This window comes from Mytilus californianus, unplaced genomic scaffold (assembly GCF_021869535.1).
Source record: "Mytilus californianus isolate M0D057914Y unplaced genomic scaffold, xbMytCali1.0.p SCAF_1, whole genome shotgun sequence".
NCBI classification, from domain to species: Eukaryota; Metazoa; Mollusca; class Bivalvia; order Mytilida; family Mytilidae; genus Mytilus; species Mytilus californianus.
In genome coordinates, this window is record NW_026262581.1 from 27,256,383 (window position 1) to 27,274,033 (window position 17,651).

The window sequence follows — 17,651 nt, forward strand, 5'->3', positions numbered from 1 at the left end:
TAACAATAAACAGTAAACATTTTTGTGGCATGATAAATCACAGAATGTTAACTTTTACTTTGTAGCAATGAACAGTTAACATTTTGGTGGCATGATAAATCACAGAGTGTTTATTTTTACTTAGATTGGTAACAATTAACAGTAAACATTTTGGTGGCATGATAAATCACAGAGTGTTAATTTTTACTCTGTAACAATGAACTGTTAACATTTTGGTGGCATGGTAAATCACAGATGTTAAATTTTACTCTGTAGCAATGAAAAGTTAACATTTTGGTGGCAGGATAAATCACAGAGTGTTTACTTTTACTTAGATTGGTAACAATTAACAGTAAACATTTTTGTGGCATGATAAATCACAGAGTGTTAACTTTTACTCGGTAACAATAAACAGTAAACATTTTGGTGGCATGATAAATCACAGTGTTGACTTTTACTCTGTAACAATGAACTGTTAACATTTTGGTGGCATGTTAAATCACAGATGTTAAATTTTACACTGCAGCAATGAACAGTTAACATTTTGGTGGCATGATAAATCACAGAGTGTTAACTTTTACTCTGTAGCAATGAACAGTTAACATTTTGTTGGCATGATAAATCACAAAGTGTTAACTTTTTTCTGTAACAATGAACAGTTAACATTTTGATGGCATGGTAAATCACAGAGTGTTAACTTTTACTCTGTAACAATGAATGGTTAACATTTTTGTAGCATGATAAATCAGTGTTAAATTTAACTCTGTAACAATGAACAGTTAACATTTATGCCAGACACTTCAAGTAAATGTATCACTGTAAATATATTGCTCTATATTTTTGCATTTGAAAGACAAAATTTATCAAATAGCAACAAAAAAGTTGTGGAAAAATTATCATAATAATAATAATTATTAGAATAAGAATTAACAACAATTATTCCTAGTGTACAAAAATCTATGTTTAGCATGGCATTCATATCATGAATAAGAATGTGGGAATGACATTTTCATGTTGTCACCATGATGATGGTATTGCCATGTAGCATGCATATTTTCTGGACTGAGCAAAGTTAAAAGAAACATTGTTGGGACAGTAAGACTTTTTCGATTAATATTTTTGGTAGAAAATATTATCTCCCCTTTATGTAACATTTTTGGGGTTAAAAATAGTTTTTAAATCTACATTTTCTGTGAACATGGTGACAATTATGATACATGTAGTTTGCATTATTCTTCAACTTTTTCAAAAGTAGCTTTTAGCTTGGTGAGTTTAAGCTTTTAGCTTGGTGAGTTTAAGCTTTAAGCTTGGTTGAGTTAAAGCTTTTGTGCAGTGAGCTAGTTTCATATATTTATTGTTTGCATTTTTCCTGGTTTTATTTAAAGGAATGATCTAAGGTAAGTTTTTGTTGGATGCAGCATGTTTAATTGTGTAGAAAAAAAAATAGTCGTAGATAGAAATATATATTAGTTATTGTATTTTATTTAATACCATATATTAGTTATTGTATTTTATTAATATAATACCATATATCAGTTATTGTATTTTATTAATATAATACCTCCTCTTTCGTATTGTTTGTATATATGTAAATATTGTATAATGGGTCTGAGTGATCAAATAAAGTTGTCAAAGTTGACTTTAGCACGAAGAAAAACCATTAAAAACATCAAACTATAGTTAAAAAAAATCATGTTGTTTGAACTAAAAGGCAGTGTATGTCATGTATGTCATCATGGTCATGTTAGTTGCACACAAAAAAAATGGGAAAAAAAGCTACTAAATTTTCTCCCTTTTATACAGTTTATACAAACATACTACTCAACTTTTGGATTTCTCAACTCAAAATTAAATCTGTTTTAGTTCAAATTTTGATTTTGCTGTATAGAGGCTTAAGTTTGAAATTGTTTTGAGAAATTAAAACAAGAATTTTTTTTGGATAGAATTTTGAAAATGATATTTTCAGTAGAAAAATATGTATTAGATTGGTGGTGTGGTCATATAATCAAAAGGTACTGGTAAAATTTTCAATGTATTTAAACACAGAGTTAGAAAAGGACAGTGGTTCAATGATCAAAACCAGTAAAACGCTTGAATGTCTGTAAAGGAAAATACTATTTTTACTAGAAAAAAATTTCCACTTATTTTTTTGTTTGGAACTTTTTAGATAAATAATCTTTAATTGTCGGGTGAAAAAATTCTTTTGGCTCTATACAGGATTATTGTCCATTGAACCAATTAGCACCTCATGTACAGTTAAATCTGTCCGACCTAACTTTAGTATGTACACAGTCAAACCTGAATTAAAGGTCACATCTATTTAGCATACACCTGTCTTGTCAGTCACCCTTTTCTTTTCTCTTTGTAGTAATATCTTTGCATTTTGAAGTTCATTTCAGAGGTCACCTCTGACATAATTTTCTCTGGTCAAGAGGGTGAACTTTATATACAGGTTTGACTGTACCTGTCTTAGCTGATCATTCTTAGTATAGAACACATTTTGATTTAATTAGTCTTCTGGGTTTGATAGATAATTTAACTGAAACCAAACTGATTGTGTAAAAAATCTTTTAACCGAGTAAGATTTGTTGAATCAACATTCACTGTTCATTCTTGGATGAATAGGGTTGAAATTTTCACTACATCAAATACACGATTGATGCTTTAAATTATGCACATCAGTACAGTGAGAAAATGAAAATAAACTGTTGAAATATTTCAGGCAATGATCATTGATTTATGGACACACTTTTTCACAACTAAGTGGCATTATTGATAGGTAAAAAGTTACCAATATACTGTAAATTAAGAAATTATTAACCCTTTTTCCTTATGACAAAAAATGAGACCAGGTTCAAACAACATTATATTTCAATGAAAAATATCTTGATTATGTTTAAGGGGTAGTCATTGGTTAAAGGAAGTAACTCTGTAAATCAATATTGTATTTGTTATAGTTAGTTTTGTCAATGCTTTTTAAGAATTCAAATAAGACAGAATAGATAATCTCTGTTCTTTAGAAGCTTAGAATATGTTTTTTAAAATAGATGAAACAAAAACACCAATGATTTTCAAGAGTTATGTCCCTTAAATACATAAATAGGTCTACCTTCTAATTAGATTTAACATTTCAGTAAACTTTTGCTCATTTGCATTTACAAATGTCCACATTAATTAATTTCCTAATTTACAGTAAACGATCGACAATGATATTGGGCTAAATTTGATTATCTAACAATATATATCATACACTATTCAGGCATGGGGCAAATTACATTGCAATGTAATGCATTATATTACAATTACTTTGACCAAACCATGCATTATATTACAATTACAATTACATGCATTTATCAAAGTAATGCATTATATTACAATTACTTTTGCAAAGTAATGCCTTGAATTACACATTACATTTGAAAATTTTATTAGTGAATAGAAAAATTAAACATCTTGAAAAACAACTAGAAGTCACAAAAGATTCTAGCATATGCAGTAACTGTTCCATGAATTGAATATAAGTATACATGTAAAAAGTCTATTTAATTTGACTTTTACAATTTTTAATTATTTTAACTTAATGTTGACTTTACTTTTATAAATATATTTTTTGTTGGTTTTTTTTAATTTTAAACGAAATATTTAATTACTGTGAATTACTTCCCTAATTATAAAATAAACATAGACCTTCATTAATGAACAATTGTCTAAATGGTGAAAATATTGATTGTTAAACAAACTAATTAGTGTTTTATAACAAAGGTTAATTATCTTTTATTTAAGCAAAACAAAGATATTCTTTGACAACAATACAGCTATGCTTTTCAAATATCAATCTTTTTATGCAGGAAAATGTATGAAATAAGATGAAATAAAGAATATATTCTAATGATTAACATTTTCTTAGTTAATCAAGAAATCTTAAATTTGGTTTAGTTAAAACTCCAACAATATGTTAAAGATGTAGTATGTGAAAAAAGTAATGACATGTAATGCCATGTAATGCATGAAATTATTCAACTTTTTGCTAAAGTAATGCATTATATTACAATTACATGTAATGCACAAATTGCTGCATTACACATTACATGCAATTACTTGGAAAAATGTAATGCATTACCATGCATTACAATTACAAATTTGCATTACCCCATGCCTGCACTATATAACTAAAAAAGAATTGCCTCTGAAGTAATTTGGCCATATTAATATGAAATTTTTAACAATAAAGGCAAAATTGTTATCTTTTCTATGTAATTTAATTTTAATTGTATGTACTCACTACTCATGGTTAAAACACCCCTATTCATTGTACTTTTATTTCTGATGTCACTTGTCTCTGTAAATCCTTGCCTGTCGTAAAGATTTTTGTAGTACATGCATGATTTTATTATAAAATTGAAATTGAAATTGCTTTTCAATTAAATGAAATAAGGAGCATGGCTTTGAAATATTTTTTTTGGAAAAAATGGTCATGTATATGAAATATTGAATGCAATATTCAAGTGTGTAAATAGTTATAGCCAGCAACAATCTCTTCAAATGTTACAGCTGAACTATTTGAGTCTGAACTTCGTCTATGAAAGTTAAATTTGTTTGTTTGTTAGGTGAACCATGGACATTTTATTAGCTATCACAACTGGCTAATCAGGTATTACATCATCATTTTTTATGCCCCATTTATGGGCATTATGTTTTTGGTCTGTGCGTCCTTCAGTTCGTCTGTCTGTCCGTCTGTCCCTGCAGGTTAGAATTTTTGGTCTTTCCGGTTAAAATTTTTGGTCAACATTGGTCAAGGTAGTTTTTGATGAAGTTGAAGTCCAATCAACCTGAAACTTAGTACACATGTTCCTTATAATATGTTCTTTCTAATTTTTATACCAAATTAGAGTTTTGGCCCCAAATTTTCACCATCCACTGAACATAGAAAATGATAGTGTGAACGGGGCATCTGTGTACTATGGACACATTCTTGTTTAACTGTCCATTGTTTTGATTTGGTACTAATAACTTTCTTAAGGTAGTATAAAACAAAGGTAAAATTAATTTAATGGTCAGCCTAGCAAAGAAGCAAAATTAATTTTATTATTCCTTGTACAAACCTAAATATATTTAAAAGCTTTAAGATAACTGCAATAAAGAACTATTTGTGGGGCATACTTAATTTTTTCTGCTTTTAAAGTTAACTGTAAAAAAAAACTAAAAATATATATTTTGAAGATCTTTATCTGATATCAGTAACAACATGATACATATGGTATGATTTATATGTAAAGGATTTTCAAAATGTTGTATATATTCAGAAGTCATGAATAGTTTTTCAATTGGGTCCTTGAAATTCAAGAACTATGAACTATAATAATTTTGGTCTGAAATTATTCACTTGTTGCTGAGTTTTAAGGATGATTGCTCCTCTTGTTTTTGGAATTTTTGCCAGATATTCGGAATCCTCTGGTTTTATCCATGTAGGGCCATTAAAAATTTTGCCCACTAACCCCTACTTTTTTTTCCATAATTTGATTGCATATAGTTCGAAATGTCTTCTTTGAAAATCTTATAAAATCCTTGTTATTTTTTCATGGTTTTTGAAAGAAAAAAGGTGCCAATGTTAATTGTATAAAAAATTTAGAGAGAATTATTTCCCGCCAAATTTTCAATGGCTTATATCTCGAAAACAAGCATACGGACCCTTCAATTTTTTCTGCTTTTTTAGTTTCTTTATTTATGTACTATCAATTTATAACAGTCTTTTAAAAAGCTTGTTATTTTGAAACAGAGTAGCGAACATCCTTAAGAAATGAATTACTTCTGTTTGTTACTTGAAGAAGTGTTTGACTCATTTGAAAGACAAGCCCCCATGATTAAGTACAGTTTTACCTGTCATGTATGGAGTAATAAGAAAATGAATCCTAAATTTTATTTTGGAATACATGTTTGAAATTATTTAATGTGATAATTTACTTTTGCTGATCAAGTCAGATTGGCTGGCTTACAGCATTAACAGTTCTTTTATTTAATTTCTTAACTGTTTACTGTTTCAGGTACCAACTAAAGCTTTTATCATACCTCTTTCTGTATTCTATTAAGCAGAATCAGCATAACTAGGAACTCAAACATTATACTTTTGTATCACATTCATATACTACATTACTACATTGCAATGTTACCTTAGTATTACTATCATACAGAGAGTACCATTTTAAAATAAGACTATGCCTATGTGGTGGAGGTAGGACAGATGTAAAAGTGACATTTACTTATTCATTTATGTATTTCATTACAATCTTTTTTAGATTTGGAGCCGGTGTGGTTTCTAAATGAAAACCAATAATTTAATATTTAGTAAAATGTGAAGTAAACAAACAAATACCAATTGTCCCATTGACAAGCATACCACATCTCCTCATTTTTATACCCCTGCTTTAAAAAAGTGGGGGTATTCTGTTTTACCTTGGTCTGTCCATCCGTCAGTTCGTCTGTCCGTCCCATGAATATTTTTCGTCGCATCTTTCTCAGGAACTACGTTACAAGTATTTGTGAAATTTGGTTTCAGGGTTTATATGAGTCAGCTATACCCTGTGATGCGTTTTCAGATTCATCACTCAACAACTTCCTGTTTACCTTATACTTTTAGCGGGGGGGGGATGGGTATCATTAGTGAGCAGTAGCTCACAGATTCACTTGTTATTACTGTCAATATTTATCATTTAATGACACTGTAGTTTCAAATTTGACAACTATGAAAAATATTGCGACATCCAAAACACAGTGCACAATAACCTGTTATTTGTCTAGGACATTGATATGGCTATATGGTTATGGCAATAGTGTGGTTATTTCATATTCAGAATCTGATCTTTTACCAATAATTCATGTGATGAATGAATTTATTGTAAGCCATGCTGATTTGATAAATATTAACTTTTCAATCCTGTTACGTAAAATGCATTATACAGACCTTCTAAAATTCAAACTGACCACACGCACGATACACGCACGCACGATACACGCACGGTGAATGCACGATACACGCACGGTGAATGCACGATACACGATACACGCACGATGAGCGATGAGCGTTACACGGAGGATTAACGAAAAATGAATGATGAATGATGAACGCACGATACACGCACGATGCACGATGAATGATGAATACACGATACACGCACGATACACGCACGGTGAATGATTCATTGACGAATGAACGATAAGTGCTTAATACACGGTTCTCAAAGCCATTTTATTTGGAATTGCATTTAAAATTGATGTATGATAATGAAAATCTATAAGGGTATACAAATTTTAGATATCTCGCTTTCTGTGTTGATTGGTCGACAGTTTCACTAAACACTCCATGTATTAAATAAATTAATTGTAGTATAGTATTTCCAATATCAATGAGTGTTGTCAAATTATAAAACTCATCGATTTTATAATTCTACTTAATATAAATAATTTATAAATTGCTACGTTTTAAAGAGTGTCGATTCCAGCCATTTTTAAAAAGAGGGTTCTCAACCCAGGATAAAAGGGGTGGTTTTAACCATATGTCCCCATTCAAATGCATTGACCCCCCCCTTCTTTTAATCTGCCTAAATTTGTAACCTTAACTAATTAATTATCATATGTTTACGTTCCGAAATTTAGGAAATATTTGTATGTTTCGAAGTTAAGTATGATGTCCATTATCACTGAACTAAAATTCATTTTTGTTTAAGGACCAGCCTTCGGTGCGGGATTTTCTACCCATTGGTGGCCTTCGACTGTTTTCTGCCTGTACGTCTAAACACTGCTAAGGACTTATAATATGCCACTAAGGACTAGAAAGGACGTGTTACTTGTACTCTGTTTTCATACTATGGTAGAGATAGATAGATTTTTATTACATAAATTCCAATTTTTAAAGAAAAAGAATCACCATTAAATGAGTAGTTGAACAATATTTGGAACGTGCCGGTTTTTCCTTGATATTGCCGAAAATCAGTGATCCGACTTACACGAGCGAACTTACATAACAACTGATTAAACAATCATAATCTCTTTTTTTTTTTACTTAAGTTACAATGTTCCTTATATTATCAGAATCGTATGAGTTAATTTAGAGCAAAATATATAATTTGTCAGAAAAATCTGATTCGTACAAATTAATTAGAAATAGCTAAGAAAATGAAATTTACCAAATAATGAGAAAATTTAAACATTTGTAATACCAAATACTTCATAATATACTTCTGAAACGACTTTTCGTCCTGAATATGCATGAAATTTTTGCCACTGGACGTTTAAACAACCACTGAATAATCAATCAATCAAATTTTGCTCTCAGTAAAAATGAATTAAACAATATAAGCCACAATTGTATCCATCACTTGGTGTCTGTTGTTTGTTTGTACAGTAAACATACTGAATCTTTTTATATTCCTTATACAATTTCAAGTATGTAATAAAATTCATACATATTTTCAAACATCCTGGCACTTCAAATTTCTAGGAGGTGAGATTCTCGGGGTTTTACCTGAAACTCTTTGGGAAATGCAATTTTTAATTCCAATTCCAATTCCAAACTGTAAAAGATATCACAGGGTTTTTTAAAATGCAAAATTAAAAAAATATTTTTATTCTAATATATCTAAATATCTGGGTTATTTTCTTATCCAAATAATTATTTTTTCATTTTTTTAAGGAAAAAGTGTTATCAGTTATGGCCCCCTCATTTTAGACATGACATTTTGCTTGATACTGTATGAAGATTATTCGTTGCAACTTTTATGAAGAAATTACCGACTTTTTTTTAACTAGATAAATATACAACAAAAATACCGTTTTTTCTTCTTGTATCAATTTCTTTTCACAAAAATTAAATATTAACAAAGAATTGTTACACAAATGTAGAGCCCAATTTTATAACGAAGATATTCCTAATCTCTTTACCGAAATCCACATATCCTTATCTTTTGAAACAAAAAAGTTAAGGATGTCTGTTCAAAGGACAAAAATGTCCAAGAAACCGAAATGTTATTAGTAAAAAATTTTAATGTCGAATAATTCAAACCCATTTGTCTTTTAAATTTAGCACATGAAGATATAATTTTTATTACATATACAAATTGATTTTGTAAAAATTAGCTTGTATATATGTGAACTTTTGTAAAAAAAAAATCACTGTGGTTCTAAAACTGTATCACATGCCCATAATTGTCCTAAAGCTAAATGTCATCGTCAGATTATGAGGGTCTGAATAGGGATTCATTATTTCTGTATTCTATCATTTTAGGCAATTTTTTCTAATCGTTATACCTTTTGTCGATCATTCTTTATTCCATATATTCTAGTACCTCATCATTTTCTTTTCTATATATTTGTCTGGTTATTTTTTGTATTCTTTATTTTTTGGTCAATAATTTTCTATTCTATAAACCCCCATCCACACCCTCATGTATAATGGAAGACGATAAACATTTTAGTATACATACCACCCGTTGTCACTTTCACCTGACATACAAACCACAAATTGTTATTTTTACCTGGACACGGGACTTATATAATTACGTAATAATAACGGATATAGTAAATTCAGTAGAATATAACCTGTATCAACGCACTGGCTTGTTAAATGAATATTGATCTGACAACTGTTTATCATATTTTTAGTTATTTTAAATTTGAGAATGGAAATGATGAATATGTCAAAGAGACAACAACCCGAAAAGAGCAGATGACAGCCGAAGGCCACCATATTTGATAAGGTTTTAGTTTCTAATGAGACAGTATAACCATCGTATTTTCAGAAAATCTCTAAGCGGATAATGAGAGTTTAGCGACCTTGACTGGCTATACAGCCCATGCACGGTCGGTCTCTAAAAGTTGCCGAATTTAAGAGCCTATATCAAGAGATAGGTTTTACCTAGCTTTAGGTGTTTAAAAAATATCCATTTAAGAACCAAATGTGGCTTCTTTATATTTATACCAAAATTCAGTTCAAGGCAGTATTTTGTCGAAGAGAACAATTACACAAAGTGCAACATGCGAGAAGAGGTTTCATTTCCCTTATTTATTTTTTATTGAAGTGAGTAATCTTTTGAGATTACTTCACGGAAATATATTTTAAATGAAAAGGTGCAACTGGATGCATCCCTAAAAAACAAATTTAAATATATATATATTACCTGAAGTCCTGTAAAAGCAGTGAAAGCGCTAGTAAAAGTGATGAATTGAAACCGTTATTATCTTTTATTAATGTTCTTGTATGTTACCAGCATACGGATTCTATTTAACTTTTCTTTATATATATATATAATTTAAATTTGTTTGTTATATATATATATAAAATGACGGATATTCGTCAATCAGACAGCAATCCAACATAAACACGAGTAAGTTACCTGACATCTAGAATAAGAGGTTTAAAGCATACCCCGCGCTGGTCAACTTTCTGAGTTGTGGGTAAAATTCAATATACATGTAGGACTGTGAAACGGGAAATATACGAAAGATTTGTTTTTACGTACGATGAAGTGTCATTTCCTCAATACATACGGGTCCACCGTGAAACTATTCTTATGATTATATAACGGTAAATGATGATCTCATTAGAGGAACAAATTAAGTAAAGATACATGCTGAAGCAAGAATAATTTCCACATGCAAAACATCAAATAGGACGATCTCTAAATTAGTACGCGGCAACTTTAACTATTACATTCATAGACAATAACACTAGTAAATGCTTTATATACTGACATTGAAACAAATATACTGCTCATAATAATTGCACATCTGTAGACTTTAATCTAGGTATCCCGCGTTATATAAACCATCGCAAACCATCGAACAGCTCATCGCACTTCGGCGCAGACCAGCGCACTTCACGCGTGGCCATCAAACTTTATGATCTCCATTGCACCTCCGAGTCATACACACATATATATTCCGATTTTCTAATAATGGTTTTTATTATTTTAATTCCCGTAGGTATTGCCCAAAGAAATAGGGTTTATTTAAGGGTTTACACATCTTCATAGCTAAAATATTTTGATACTTATATCACGAACAGATATCTATGACAAACATTTCTTAAATTGTCGGTATATAAATTTAGATATTTTTTTTAAGATACGTAGGTTTCAGCTACAGCAGACTAAATTGGCTTTTGATGGATTGAAGGCTTATGTAAAAATAAGAAAATGTGGTATAATAGCTAGTGAGTCAACTATTCAAGAAAGTTCAAATCAAGAGGAATGCTAGCAGTTATATCTATACGACCTTCAATAATGAAAAAATACGGGAACTGTAAAGTCGGTTATTAAAGGCCCCGCCCCGACATGAAACAAATATGAAACAATTCAATTGAGCAAACTAACGGCCTTCTTTATTTCAAAGCTACATGTATCTTGCCACAAAAAAAGCCCAAATACATGTATATAACAGAATTGATGTTACGAAAACCACCGAACTACGTGCTTTTGACTTTGGACAGACACATAAATACACAGAATGTTGTGAATGTGTATAGGCCCTTTATTGGTCATATAGCTCTACACTCCTATCTATTTTATACATTCTTTGGCTTTCAAATATTTAGCATTGAGCGTTCCTAGTGAAAGTAAATCCAGAAAAGCGTTATAGATGCATGAAATTTATAAAGTGTTGTTTTGTGAGGGGATCTAAACGTAGGGATCGATGTTAATGCCTGTTTTATATGTGCAATAATATCGGCCTTCTAACTTTAGTGAAATTCTGCAGTTGTTCAGTGACGGATCCAGGGGGAGGGTTCAGGGGGTTGGAACCCCCCCCTTTTTTTTGACGACCAATGCATTTGAATGGGGACATATAGTTGGAACCCCCCCCCCCCCCCCCCCCCCTTTTGCCCTGGGTTGGGAACCCCCCTTTTTAAAATGGCTGGATCCGCCCCTGTTGTTTCATGTATTTGATATGCAAATTATCACAAAACTAAAAGGATAAGATGGATGAATAAATAGTTGATCGTTTAACGTCCAGTGGCATATATTATAGATTCATTATTAGGGGAGTACAATAATTATGATATAATGATGAACATTGGCAATCATACCACAACTTCTTTTTTATAAGAACGTACATGTGTAGATTTTCGTCTTTTACTGTAAACGACAGTGTTCCCGGGAGTCAAAGCCGAAATCAAACTTGTGTAAATTTCTGAAACATACATTTCATTATTTAACCCAATGTAAAGCAAAACAAATGATACCGTTTTGAGCTATAAAACCAAGGCAACCCTTTATACTAGTCAAAAGTTGCTGGATCGTGATAGATGCATACGAAACTTCAATTAATTGTTTGTATTTTTCAATCTTTTATATCCGATAAAGATGAACACAAAATCTATCGGATAAAAACTACCGATTTTTCTATAAGATAAAATTTATCCTTATTGGAGTCAAATTTGTTATATGGATTCATAAAGGACAAAAAAATGTCCTCAGTAACGGAACAAAAAATACCCCCATGGTAAAATAATCCGTCATTCTTTAATACAAAGTACTATTGTGAATTATTTTTTCGGATATTAATCTTTTAGACATACATTAAAAACGGTGTCCTTGATATGCAACCATGAACACAATGAAAAGTGAATCTGTGAAAGTGTTCCATGTTTATTCCATTTAAATAAAGTCTTGTTATGATAATACAATATATTTAACTATTTTATCAAAAAATTTAAATAAAACAGAATATCTTAAACTCGTAAACACAATTTCAAGTTTAAAAAGTTCCTCAATTTAAAATCCTTCTTAAGGAATACGGGATATATTTGCGTGATCTTATACTTGTTTAATTAAAAAAATGCCTTCAAATACATATGTTTATTTGTATTCAATTTTCCACAAAACATATTTAGCTTATTTTAAATGAAAATAAAGAACAGAGAATAAAAACACTGTTGAAGAGAAAATACATGTTCGTGTTAAATTCGCCTCAGTTTAATTTGTTAATTCAAGTTTGACATCTAAAATCTTAATCCGCAATCCACATTTACCCGACAATCTTGTATATTGTATTTTCTCAATGGAATAACCTTACCTGCACGTGACCATCAGAAACGAAGACAAAAATTATATTTGTAATGGTATTTATCAAAACTTAAATGTTTGAATATTTAGTAGAATATGAATTTGCCAAATAAGCGAAGAATTATAATCTTGCATTGTTCAACATTGGAGAAATGACTCAAGTTGAACATTAATCATGTTAATACTGATTCAATATTTTATTATAGTCTTCACCACATACAAACATAAAATGAGAATCACAGAAATAAACATAAAACATTAAAACATTTGCATTGTATGTACCAATCTTAAAAAGAATAATGAGAGACTTTTAAGACACAATATATTTACTCATTTACATTTAAAATTTACAGTGTCCACCTGTACTATATGAAAATAAAACATTTTTTCTTTGAGAACTAGGAAATAAAATGCCGTTTCTTTTCAATGAAATATTGTTGATTTTTTTGGCAACTATAGCAGCAACATTGCCGTTATTAAATAAAAATATAAATTTTTCGTTATCTGATAATTAAAGGTTAAAATTTCATTAAAATGTTTAGCTTAATGTATCATAATTTGTCTTAAATCTACATATAATGGGCATTTTAAAATGACATGAAGTTCATCTTCAATAGTAGAGCTACAACACATGTCATCTCGTGGACTTCTTTTCTTTCATACTTTCCAGTTTCTATTTTTAGTGGAGCTACCCCACATCTAAATTTTGCAAAAGCACTGTTGTTTTTAATTGGCGGAATATTTTTTAACAAATAACAGTTGGCCAACAGTATATTTTTAAGCCCATTTCGCTCAGTTGAATAGAAATTCCAATTTTAACTGTTCTGTCGTAAAAATGTCATCATGTTATTGTTTGTACGTAGAACATGTATCATTATATTAAAATGTGTCAGTCCCAGCCAAGATTCACTGAATAACCACGAAATGTTTACAGATGATAAATAAATTTTACACAAAAATTCATGAATCTGTATGAACGTTATGTACGATGACGTTAATTAAGTGTTCACAAGAAAGTAAGTATGAATGTAATTTTTTTTAAAGTCGGAACATATATATACACTTTAACCGTGAGATAAAATATAAGCTTTGATGAGCTCTATAACCGACTATCATATAAAAACCGCAATGAATGAACGTTACCCGATTAGAGATGAACGTTTGACAAATGCACGTTATCTGATGTACACAGTTATACACGATTGACGAACGCACGATACACGGTTAAGAATGAATGATTGATGAACGCACGATACACGCACGATACACGCACCATACACGATTAAGAATACACGATGCACGCACGTTACACGGAAAATACACGGAACGATGAATGATGAACGCACGATTGGTACACGCACGATACACGCACGATACACGCACGCAACACGCACGATACACGATGAACGCACGGAATAATGGTCAGTTTGAATTTTAGAAGGTCTGTATGTAGTAAACAGCTTTGTACTTTTTTTCTAAGATCGCAGTACAAAACTTGGGAATGTGTGAATATTAAAGCTCATATTCTAGAATTTTTGTACTTCTAATTTGGGGTATTATATATAATATATATGTCTGCCATAGTTGAAAAATTCAGCTGGCAAAATGTAAAGTTGAGCCTTTTATAGAATTTCACATCTTTTCATGCTAGAAGGATACGAAATAGATTTCAATTATTTTCATAAAAGAGTGTTAATATACACAAAACCAAAACTGAAAAGATACAAAAGGGGAATAACTGCTGTACACATGCTGTTTATTTGATCTTGCAGGTATTTTAGAGTTATTATATGTAATGATAAAAAAAAAAATTCAGCTAATGTTGAAATATGTAAAGCATTTTTTTAATTTATCTTCATAATATTGATTTTTTTTCTGCATATCTTGTAGTTTACTGGAAATTAAATTGCTGGTGAAAATGAAAGACTTTATACAAAATTATTGTTGTTTGGTAATTAATGAATTTGTCAATACATTGTAATTGAAAATGGATTAAATTTTATTTTACAGATCACTATACGAGGGAGAATTTAGGAAATCCATAAAAGCGAGACTCTTAGTGTCACAGGTAATTTAGGTCTAACCAATAGACTATTTTCATATTACCGACTTTTGACTCCGGATTATATAAATTTTTGACAGGTTACATACTCCACGCTAAGACATCCTGGTACTTGGTCAAGTAAGAGCAACCAAAAGAAGTAAAATCAAACATATAAACAGTGCAATTTGGGGGGAAAGTTTACTGTTTTCCGATTATTTTGTCATGTATAAAAAAACATGAAACAGTTAATCTTCCCCCCCAAATTGTACCCATTGTAAGCTTGATTTTACTTCTCTAAGTTGCTCTTCCTTGACCAAGTACCAGGATGTCTTACCACAGAATAGGTAACCTGTCGAAAAAATATAAACTCTGGAGTCAAAAGTCGGTAATATGAAAATAGTCTATTCTATTGAACAATATCAAGGAATAGGTTTGAATTAGTTACTAATTCACAAATCATCAATTAATACAATATAATCATAACCTGCCTTAAAAACATCATTTCAATGACATTTTATCAAAATTTGAATCTTACAAGTAATAACCAATTTTTGGTTTGAAAGTTTTTTTGTAAGTCGTCATGTTTTGCCATGATGTTAATGCTACAAAATCTTTCATGAAGTTTTGAAGAATTTTATTTATCTTAGATCTATTCATTTGTACAAGCTCTAATATCCAATTTCATTTTGTAATGCATTAGAATAGGAATAACAATAGCTGCCTTCAATTAGGCTCCTCTATGCGTTGCTAGCTTATATAGTAAAGCTGCATTTGCAACCGTTTAATCGCCTATTGACGACAGCAACTTTTCAATTACAGTGCTGTTATTACTTGAATAATATGTGTTTGTGGAAAATAAGTTGCAGAAATTTAAACATTTTTTGACAGGTATTGGGCATGTCATTAACTGAATTATATTTAATGTATTCTTTCAGGTAGTAACTGCTGTTCAGAGTAATGCAGAATTTAAATTTGACTATCTAATGCTTATAATTACAGCCAGGTAAGGCCAAACAAAACAAATTCTTTTTTATGGTAAAACAATTTCTTATGCAACATTTTTGTCGAGCCTGCGACTTTTGTCGCAGAAAGCTCGACATAGGGATAGTGATCCGGTGGCGGTGGCAGAGGCATTAGCTAACTTCTTAAAAGTTTTATATTTTCCAAGGTGGAAGACCTGGATGCTTCATACTTTGTATATAGATGCCTTATGTTATGAAGTTTCCATCTGTCATATGTCCATTGTCCTTGACCTCATTTTCATGGTTCAGATTTTTTGAAATGTTAATTTCTCTCTTATTATGAGTAAAAAGATAACTATATTTAATATTTGCGTACCTTGCAAGGTCCTCATGCCTGTCAGACAGTTTTCATCTGTCCTCGACCTCATTTCATGGATCAGTGAACAAGGTTAAGTTTTTGTGGTCAAGTCCATATATATCAGATTCTATAAGCAATAGGTCTTCTATATTTGGTGTATGGAATGATTGTAAGGTGTACATGTCCAACTGGCAGGTGTCATCTGACCTTGACCTCATTTTCATGGTTCAGTGGTTAAAGTTAAGTTTTTGTGTTTTGGTCTTTTTTTCTTATACTATAAGCAATAGGTCAACTATATTTGGAGTATGGAAATATTTTACAATGTACATATCAGTCTGGCAGGTTTTACCTCATTTTCACAGTTCATTGCTCAGTGTGTAGTTTTTGTGTTTTGGTCTATTTTTCTTAAACTATAACCAATAAGTCAACTATATTTGTTATATGGAATGATTGTAAGGTGTATATGTCTGACTGGCAGGTATCATCTGACCTTGACCTCATTTTCATGGTTTATTGGTCAATGTTAAGTTTTCATGGTTAAGTTTGTTTCTTAGATACTATAAGCAATAGGTCAACTATATTTAATGCATAGATTGATTGTAAGGTGTACATGTCTGTCTGGCATGGTTCATCTGACCGTGAACTTATTTTCATGGTTTCATTGGTCAATGTTTAGTTTTCCAGTTAAAGACTGTTTCTTAGAAACTATAAGCAATAAGTCAACTATATTTGGTGTAATGAATGATTGTAAGGTGTATATGTATTACTGGTTTGGTAAAAACTTTGGTTTATCTGACCTTGACCTCATTTTCTTGGACCATGTTAAGTTTATGTGATACTTTTAGTAAAGCTTTATATTTAGGACTATCAACATAAAATCAATGGTCAGTAAAGAAGGCGAGACATTTCAGCACGTGCACTCTTGTTTGGAATATTCATTTCAATTGGACAACATGATTTTCAGGGCATCGATTCCATGATTTATGGTCTTAAATTGTGCTTGCAAAAGCAGATGTTGGATGACTGATATTTAAAATGTATGATTTAGCAGTGTTTTTTTCAGTTGCATTAGAATGGAGATAATAGTATTCTATTTGGCGATTTGCAACCTTCAATTTTTGATTTGATGAATGTAAATATCCCTTTACTGGCTTTGCTAGCAGTTGCCAGTGTACTCAATTTCCGACCATCAAATCACCAATTGATGTCCGAAAGTATTCAAATCCAGTTATCTTACAAAATTGTCTCAGCTGACA

At 30.7% G+C, this 17,651-nt stretch overlaps 1 protein-coding gene across 2 annotated transcripts in view; it reads left to right on the top strand.

Annotated features, from left to right (window-relative positions):
• LOC127718108 (uncharacterized) overlaps positions 1–17,651 on the top strand; it is a 62,412-nt gene that overhangs the window by 11,913 nt on the left and 32,848 nt on the right. For both annotated transcript variants that reach the window (XM_052224049.1, XM_052224058.1), the window contains 2 exons: positions 15,042–15,099; positions 16,011–16,078. In XM_052224049.1, the coding sequence (XP_052080009.1) occupies positions 15,042–15,099; positions 16,011–16,078 (126 nt within the window). The remainder of the gene's footprint in view (positions 1–15,041; positions 15,100–16,010; positions 16,079–17,651) is intronic.